The following is a 9,946-nucleotide window of genomic DNA, read 5'->3' as shown; positions in this document are numbered from 1 at the left end:
CACGGAAAACTAACAAGGAAAGGAAGTCAGAATTGTAAAGAGCCTGGGAATTACAAAATAAAATAGGAATTAACAGGCACCAAAATACAACCAACCACCATAGAAGCTACATTTAAGTAATGCAACTTATCCAAAGTATACAGGGCTTTGTCCCTGATTGAGTTTTTAGGACATAGCAGTCAAAAAAAAGTGTGTGAGTGTGTGTGTGTGTGTGTGTGTGAGAGAGAGAGAGAGATAGAGAGAGAGAGAAATTGAAAAACCTGTGACTAAAGCAAACTGGATAACCAGCAGTGCCTGAGAACAAGAGTAGGAACAAAAGACTCCTTTGAGTGGTGCCTTTATTTAGTGATAATTCTTCTTTGCCATTAAAAGTTTTAAAGTCATAATGTTTTTGTTTTTAATTTCTGTTGGCAGGGTGTCTCTGATCTTTGGACTTTTTAACTGGCTGCTCGATATGTGATGTATTTTAAAATCTCTAACTATCAGAACCACACATTGATAAGTCTGCTGGATTCTCCCTTGTATCAAAAGGCTCTTTCAGTCACACAGTTAGGGTAGCCTTGGCAATATACTTTGGATAGTTACACTCGTGATTAATTCAAGTTTTCGATTAATTTGAGTTTGAAATAGTTGAGAATCATTGATCTCCTAAAAAATAAAAAATAAAACCCTACATTTTCTACAAATCTACAATTTCTGAATGTTCAAGTAGCAAAAATGTGTTAAAACAAACAAACAAATTAAGTGACATGCATAGTCCCCAGAGAATGAAACCTATGAGTCCCAAAATATTTCTTCTGTGCCACCAGCAGGTCAAAATTTTTGTGGTTTTCAGTGAAATAACTCAAAAATGTCTGATCATTTTATATTTATTAAGCACTCACACTGCCATCATAATGAAGTTCAGTAACTTTGGCGATTTGAGAATCTTTCCTCTGGTGTCATCAATGTCTAAAGGCATAAAGTGTTGTGGGAAATAATAAATAGAACATTTTCTGCTCACACATTATTCAAATGGACTGCTATAAAGAAGTACACCATAAAGATGCATTTATAACAAGCCTTCTTACGTAATTGTAACTCCCTAAAAGCCTTGCAGTTACATAATATGTTCACCCCACCGGCTTCATATGTGTGTGCTTCGTCTTCTGTGTCATGTTTTTTAATTCGTTCTTCCAGGAGCTGTTTTTGTAGCTTAGAACACAGAAAGGCCCATTATAACAAAGTGGCCCATTATAACAAAGTGACACATGGGCCCTCTTTAATGGTTTCCAGAGGTGTATAGAGCACCTGCATGCATGAAGGTCACATAACATTATGGTTTTTGTTTGCAAGTCGACATTAGTAATAAAAGAAACACGAGCCTTTCATGATTTGTGCTAGTTTCTTCTGAGATTGCAATTAAAATTGTCCCTGAAGAAGATTCCCGAGTTTGCTGTCTTACTTTGGCTGAAAGCAGAATTTGTCTTTTTACACTTCAAAGTTTCTTTTTTTTTTTCAGTGTCAGCAGCCAAACGCTCCCAAGTGCAGCTTGGTTCCCAGGTTCTGCCTGCTTGCATTTTGACCTTTTGTCTGTTTATTGGACATTGGATGCCTGCCTGTGAATTCCCATTTTAGTTTGTCTGGTTGGATTGCCCTTTCTGGTTTTGGACCCTAGCCTGCTTCAACCTTTACTTCTGCTATATTCGCTCTGCCTCAGGTGTCTGTATGTGGGTCTTATTCTCTGTTGACCTTTAACCCTGTTAGCACCAGTTGTGACTTATAATTGTAAGTCCACCTTTTGCCTTCACAACTATCTTAATTTTTTGTGGCATAGATTCAATACAGTGTTGGAAACATTCTTTAGACATTTTGGTCCGTATTGACATGATAGCGTCGCACAGTTCCTACAGATTTATCAGGTAATAATAAGCAGTTATCTGAACTGCTGTTGCCTTCCAGTCAACTCAAAGAAGTCTAACCATTCTCTTCTGACCTCTGGCATCAACAAGAAATTTACACCCAGAGAACCGCTGCTCACTGGATATTCCCCCCTTTTTGTTTTAGACAATTCTCTGTAAACCCTAGAGATGGCTGTAAATCCCAGTAGATCAACAGTCTTCTGCAACAGTCAGACCAGCCTATCTGGCATCAACAACCGTGCTACATTCAAACTCACTTAAAACACCTTTCCTCTAAATTCTGATGCTCGGTTTAAAACTCAGCAGGTCATCTTGACCATATCTACATGCCTAAATGCACTGGGTGGCTGCCATGTGATTGGCTGATTAGATATTTGTGTTAACAAGCAGTTGAACAGGTGTGCCTACTAAACATCAGCAGCACTCTTGTGAGCTTCTCAGAGTGTGCCAATTAGAATTTAGCAAAATAAACAGCTGTGCTTTAATACAGCACCACAGAGCGGCTTGCTTCAGCGATCTCAGTAGTTAATGGCAAGAATAAAGGGTTATAAAAACAAAATGAGGAGAAACAAAATTTTGGCCACAATTAAATTAATAAACACCAGCTCTATCAGTAAAAACAGGCAGCATGATGGTGCATTAGTTGGCACTTTCACCTCAGGGCAAGAAATTTCAGGGTTTCAAGATTCTCTGGTATACTGGGGCATTGATTTTGAGTTTGCATGTTTTCCCTGTTCTTCCAAGTCCTCTGGCTTCCTCCCACATGTGTGTTAGGTTAATTGTCAGTTCTAAATTGGCTGCAGGTGTGACATAAATAAAGTACTGTATGAACATGTGACTGCAGTTATAGCACCCTGAATTTTTAGAAAAAACAACAGTTTGGTCAATTTATCGGAAGAACCACTAAAAAATGGATACTTGTTTTTTTGAGCCCGCATGTATTTTTTTTTTTTTTTTTTTTTTTTTTTTTTTAAACCTCAGGTGCTTATGACACTAAAAGAGTTGAGTGAGTAAACACAGCTATCAGAGCTCATTGACAGATGTGCAACATGTTGAAAAGGTTTGAGAGCTGAGAACAGTGCGTCAGCATGGCTTTTTTTGGGTTAGTGTCAATTTACCCTCATGGCAGTACTTTGTGAACCAGACTGCAGTGCAATGCTCACTCCAGTGTGAATCCAATGAGTGCACTAAATGACCTTGCCATCAGGCTCAGGTGTTCCTCGGGTTAAATGTTACATTCGCACTGCCTCCACAAAGTAATGGGAGAAGGGTTTAAATGGTATTGCGATCATTGCATGAATATTTCAAAATCGCACCTTCACTGATCACGTCCTGAGGTCAATTTTTAGTTCTGCTAATTTAATTAAGAATATCATGAGTTTGAATATTGTGAGAGCTGATGATTGAGACTGATAATTTTCAGAACATGACACTGAGATCAGACTATTTTTCTGGCACAATCTGATTTCTAATACACTATTAGACAGTCAGAGGCATTTTGAAAAGAGTAATTTTATTATAAAAGCTCGTACATTGATCACATTAATTACAACTCCAGAGTGTACTGATGAAAATGTTTTGATTGATGGTTTCAATCAGGCCTGGCCAAACTTCACTGGTAAAAAGCTATGCTACATGAATAATGCATTGGAAGGTAGGTAATAAAATATTGATTGTGTTTAATTCAATAGTGCAACTACTTAAAAAGCACATCAATAGCAGCTACGAGGATACGGAGGTGTCTACAGTACACATTAAATACATACAGGGCTGCACAGATTATGAGGATTTAACATATGTAGACTACTATCAGTACAAAGACACAGTGAACATTGTTTAAATTTCCTTTGCAAGAAGAAGAGCAGGATTTTGATGCGTGTGTGTAAAAAGAGGATTGTTGATGGCAACAGGAGGAAGAGGAGAGGAGATGCAGAGAAAGACTGTTGTGTGGGAGAGGTGTTGACTTGTTTGTTTGGATCATGTGTCTCTTCAACAAATCGTATCATCTTGGCAAACCGTGCAAACATGTCTGAATCATGAATGTCAGAACCATGACATTGACAGCCTCCATTGTTCTTTTTATTTTTTTCCCTCTACACTTGATTTTTTTCCCCCTGTACGTTTGTTTTTGGTAATTTTAAATAATCGCTCTGATGCTGTGATATTCCAGATAATCGTAGGACAAAAAAGCTGCGTGCCAGCCAGGAGGTGTGCGTGGATGTAGCCTATTTGCGTGCACACAAATCAACCACAATTATGATTGACATGCTGGAGGATGATGTTGCCTTGGAGACACAGAAATACAAAATGCCTTACATTCACTGGCAAACAGAGAAGCGATGCACGCTGCATCTATTCATTCTTCGTGCTCGGGTTTGAACCACATTCCAACATTTTTGCCCGTAATCTTTTATGCTCACTTTCACACTCCATCTGCCCTGTCATATCTATCTCAGTGTTATTGTCTGCCACCTTGCAGTCCTCGGTGACCTGTCTCCATATTTCATTATCATCGGCTTAACTCCCCCCCACAGACCCCCAAACTAAGCCCTCTGTTTAACTCCTCCATCCCCACTTTGCAGTCCCCTGTTCACTCCTTCTCTTTATTTCACAGGTTTAACAGGATGCATCTAGGTCACACATCAATCTTGTGTAACTTGTACCATCTGTGTGCAAAGCTTAGACAAAGTGAAAGGCTGATGGCCAGACAAACAAACACAAACATACACACACGTTGCACTTGACGCAGCCGTCTCTGCCAGTGTTGTAACCAGGGGAATATGAGTAAACAGCAGCCGCTGTCAGATCTGGATTGACTGCACCTGTCTGCGTTTAATAAATAAATATCTGTGTATTCCTATTGTTACGTATGGTGCAGTTAAGAAGAGAGTCGCACAACATGTTGGTTCAAGACAATGAAAACAAAAGCTTCTATTCTACACATACAAAAGGCTCTGCGATCAGACTTTAATAACCTACAAACTTGGCTGTCAGATAACAAATTACTGCTCAGTAAAAACCTGCTTTATGCTCTTTGGCCTGAGACAGAACATCAACTTAAATCTAATTTGCTGCCTTTAACCCATAATGATGCTGGAGCTCTTCAGAAAATAGGGGGGAAAAATGAAATATTTATGTGTGTGGGTTGACTCTGAACTTAGCTTCCAACCACACATCGATCATTTCGTGAAGGTAAGCTTTGGTGCTGGTGCTCTGCATTGTTCCACATAAGAGACTTTTTTTTTCTTTTTACAGCCTATTGAAGTGCTTTAACCCTGATCTTCTTCATCTCAATGGTACATACTATGATTTACAATTGGCTGCGCTTCCACTATCTTTTTTTTTTTAACATAATGTGACTTAGTAAATACATGATATAACTTTTATTTGTAGTGTTTTTAATGCATTATTTTGATTATAGTCACACTTTTTTAAACTTCTACATCATGTATTAGAAGCTTTGATCTAAACCTGTTTTAAAATAGATTTTATTCTTTTACTTATGTTCTGTCATATACAATGTTGCACTGGTGAAATCTCATATTAAACAAGGCAAAGTTTAAAAAATAGTGATATGTATGTGTATATGTACAAGTAGCCTTGTGATCCAAAATCTGAGCCTTTAGTCTGCTCTGATGCTCACACTTAGATCTGTGTGATACCAAAAACAGCAGATATACTTAACATGATCATCTCAAGCACACAGCTTTGTCTATTAGTGCAAAAGCCCCAGCCATCAGCCTTTCAGAGCTTCTGTCTGCAAGGGACAGCGAATCAGAAGAAAGTTGGATTAAAGGGAGGGTGCCTTTAAAGGGAGAAAGCTATAACAGCTTATTTCAGATAGTGGGTGAACTGAGGGGTTGCACAAGGCCCTATTGAACAATAATTCATGCAAAGCTATTCTAATAGTGTTAAGGAATTAAAACAACAGCATTTATGTTTCATTTTGTGTTTGACTAAAATAAGCTTAGTACCTTTAAATATGAGCTCTGTGTTATTTTTTCACTGACTTGAAAATATCTTGTTTTGTCAACTCAGAGTAGAATAAATTATTGAAAACATAAGCAAACATATTAATTTATTGTTTTACTGTTAAGTTAATATATTTGTATAGTCCATCTTTGTATGTCTGGTTTATGTTATTTTCTGTCCTTTTTTTTGGTAGGTATACTCCAACATATCTGCCTTGCTGTCTGTATCAGCCTTGTTGACTGATGTTGTTCTACTGGTAAACAAGATGCCATTTACCAATGTCATTCACTGACATTTATATATTTTGCACTGACTAAATGTTCACAGATAGTTGTTTTTATAATGACAATTTGTTTTCCTGATGCAAAGGGGAAATAAAAATAACATCAAAAACAAAATAAACTGAAACACATGAAGATATTGCAGAATTTCACAATTGTTAAATGTTATGTTTTCTTAGTCTTCTTTTTTCTGTTTGATATATGAATGTTTAAAGGGTTTTTCTAGGAAATTTATTGTACCTGGATCTAGACTGGACAAATAAAATCTGGAAGGAAAAAAGGGCACATCAAACATTTGATGGTCTTCTGGTCATTAGAGTTTCTGTTTGTTGTCGGCAGGATGGTAGGCAGGATAGGACATGTTCATCGCAGCATTTCTGCCGACAGGTTGCGTGCATATCTGGCAGAGCGCAGTTTGAGTTCATGGTAGCACTGAACAAAACTGTGGTAGATGAATGTGATGGGCAGCGCCAGGAGCACAATGCCGCTCACTACACACATTCCCCCAAGCACCCGTCCTCCGATTGTTACCGGGTACACATCCCCGTAACCCACTGTTGTCATTGAAATAATAACCCACCAGGCAGCAGCAGGGATGCTGGCATAATCACTGTTCTGGGTCTCCAGATCCAAGCCGTGTTCCAGTAGCTGGGCCAGGGCACTGTATATAGCCATGGCAACGCAGACAAACACCATCAACATGACCATCTCTCGGTAGCAGCGCCTGAGAGTCAGCCCTAGAGTCTGCAGTCCCAGGAAGTGTCTGGCCAGCTTCATGAGCCAGAACACTCTCATCATCCTCAGGACTCGCAGTATGACTCCAGCAACCCCGAGCCCAGCACCCGGCATCCCTGCCCGGGCCATCGCCATAGTGACATAGTAGGGAGTTATGGCAATCACGTCGATGATGTTGAGTGGCCTGCGGAGGAAGTCCCACTTGTCTTTAGCCACCAGAAAGCGCACTATGCACTCTGCCGTGAACCAGCCAATACACACTGCCTCCACTATCCTACAGAGAAGATAGAAGAAAAATTAGTTGCACACACTGTAAACAGGAAATGACAGAGGAGGTACAGTGAGATATGGATGGCATGAAATATGAAATACTGCCTGGCCGTCAGTAAATGTGAGGAAGGAGGAAGCAAAGCAAGGGGAGTTAAATGATGGGAAATAAGGAACAAAGCTGTCACAGTTCAGGCCTGGCACAAGTAAACAAAGACAGCAGGACAGATACGCGGGCTAGTAAATTTCCGGCAAACTGCACAGAGGGAGGGTTTAAACCCTTCAAAGAAAGACTGTGTCAAAGACGGTCACACAATTACCCCATTGACAAGCAGAGCAAGGCCAGTCAAAATGAATTAGAGAATGATGATTCTTGCATTAGATATAAATGCAGTGAAGCCCAGAAATGACTAAAATACCTGCAAAGCAACTATCAGAATAGTTACACCAACCCAAATTATGTAGCAACTGAGAGAACTGCATCATCTAATGACATGAAACTAAATTGGAATCCTTTTGACCTCAGAGTATACAAGCCACTTGTAGTTGATTACTTAACCACTGTAGCTGATCCAAAACTCAAAACTATGTCCAGCCTGAGGGAGCATAACCTAACCTTATATAGAGAATGGCCAGCTCAGGCTTCCAGGAAAGTACAGGCCAAAACCACGCAGACATAGAGATACACGTTTTCGCGCCTACATGCTTAAGTTAAAGAAACAAAACTCTGACTTATGATGATTCCTGTAAGTGGTCTAATTTCTTTGTTTGCTTGCACTATTATATAATCCCCTCAGTACACATTCTACTTTTATCTCATTGCCCACTCAAATATTATGAATCTATGATTACCTGATGTTTGCCCTTCATGTGCGCAATGCAGTGTAAACTAAGCAGGACAGTAAACATATTCAGACTAACTGTGAAGAGGGTGGGAGAAATAAGAGGGGAAAGCTATGGATTGGCTATTGATTTGCTTCCTCAGGGGCCTGTCCGGCTGTCATGTGAGGAGCCTAAGGTGTAATGTGCTGCCTGAAACTTGTCAGCGGGCATATTGACTTCAGGGGCATCAATTCACTAAAGCACAAGAACAAATCCCCTGCAGGCAACGTAATACATGGATGTTTTAAACATCTTGCTTCGCTGTCATTCTTATTTTTATGTTATTATACCAAACATCCTAGAAAACACTCAAAAAGCTGAGGTAGAAAACATCTCAATGCATCCACCTCGTGGTTAATATTAGTGCGCAATGACTTTGGCCGTTGCCTTGAGCTGATGCATGATCAAATGTTAAGAGGCATATTTATTTATTTATGCTAATTGTAATGACAAATCAATTATTTGACACGATTTCATCTGTTCAGCTCACTTTTACGCAAGACAGTCTCAGTTGTAGGATATCAGCACACATTGCGCCTAAACATTTGGCAGCATTTTCCTGAGGGGGCTTCTATTCCTTCAAGTTAACTGACCCTTGACAATCGCCTACCTGTGTTCCTCCACAGTAGTTCTCTTGGCTGTATCCCAATCCGGCAGGGTGCTAGCGCACAGCATGATCATAGAAACGATAACAAAGATCACGGACACTGAAGCCAAAAGCTGCGCTACAAGGGAAGAGTTGGGCTCCTCAAAAGCCTTGCGCATTTTCTCGAGCCACCTAGCGCGACATGTGAGCTCAGCCTCTTGCACTGACTCCCCTGTGCTCTGGGGCTCATCCTCGATGTCCCCCTCAGAGAGTGTGTCCAGTCCGATGTCGGACATCCTATCGTCCAGGCGTTTCTGGCAGCAGGAGTCCAAGTGCGCGCTCTCCAGTCCCCAGTAGAGCATCTCTGTGTAGAATGACAGCTCACACACTCCGGGAACAAATCGGAGTTTGCCGGAGCGCACGTACAACATAATAAACACGAAAGCCTGAGCGTGGCGGTCGAAGAAAAACTCATTCCGGTCCCGATCGTAGTCATCGCAGAGTTCGAGGACCTCTTTCTCGGTTGCGCAGGCAATCAGGCGGCTGACGCGTCGAAGAGGGAAATCCTTGATCACCTCACGGGTGAAGGCGTACCGGGTTCCCCCGACGTTAAGCACGCAGATGCTCTTCCCGAACTTCATTTTGACAACTTAAATCATGAAAGCCTAAAAGAACTCCTCTTCACAGTCCATTCTTCCTTCCATCGCAGGAGTTTGGGCACTTGGGGAACTCGTCTCCCCTGCCCCGGGGCGTGGTTCGCTTTGAGTGAAGGTGGCCCTGCGCTGAGGTCCGTGTCTGCTAACTCTTCCCTCTGTCATTGACTCTATTCTCCGTCTCCCTCTGTAGCCTGAAGAAGAGACTCATCCCCCAAGTCAGCTCCAGCCAATCCCATCAGTGATGTCACAAGCGCGCGCGCGGACACACGCAGAGAAAAATCCATAAGCAACAGGAGTATAGAGCGTAATATGTGATTTAAGTCCACAGTGGAGACTGCTTCTTCCTATAAAATACTGTTTAGATTCTCCTGGAAGCAGATGAGAAATTATCGTCAAACATGATGAAAACCGGGAGGAAAATTCTTGTTTAAGAAAGCTTAGTTATGTCCCACTGTAATATTCCCTGTTACACTGACAAAAAAATAGATGTGAAGCTTGTATTTGATATGCTTGCACCATTATTAAAATTTAGACCATTTTATATCATTTGATTAAGATAGATAGAGATACTTATATACACCAGCTCTGACTTGTGAAACAAAAGGTACATTATGTTGAGGTAAGTATAATAGAAAAAAAAAATAGCAAGAGAAATATATGCACACA

The 9,946-nt window shown here is 40.6% G+C and overlaps 1 protein-coding gene across 1 annotated transcript; it reads right to left on the bottom strand.

The window, feature by feature from the left end:
* Positions 1 to 3,394: 3,394 nt before the first annotated feature.
* On the bottom strand, positions 3,395 to 9,492 carry kcng3 (potassium voltage-gated channel, subfamily G, member 3). The gene is made up of 2 exons (XM_084937413.1): positions 8,649 to 9,492; positions 3,395 to 7,163 (listed from the first exon to the last, which is right to left on the bottom strand). The coding sequence occupies exons 1-2, from the start codon at positions 9,263 to 9,265 to the stop codon at positions 6,518 to 6,520; spliced, it is 1,263 nt and encodes a 420-aa protein (XP_084793539.1). The 5' UTR covers positions 9,266 to 9,492; the 3' UTR covers positions 3,395 to 6,517.
* Between the last annotated feature and the right edge of the window lie 454 nt (positions 9,493 to 9,946).

This window comes from Perissodus microlepis, chromosome 8 (assembly GCF_051167445.1).
Source record: "Perissodus microlepis isolate ML-2025 ecotype Zambia chromosome 8, ASM5116744v1, whole genome shotgun sequence".
Lineage (NCBI taxonomy): Eukaryota > Metazoa > Chordata > Actinopteri > Cichliformes > Cichlidae > Perissodus > Perissodus microlepis.
This window is presented reverse-complemented; position numbering and strand designations above follow the sequence as displayed.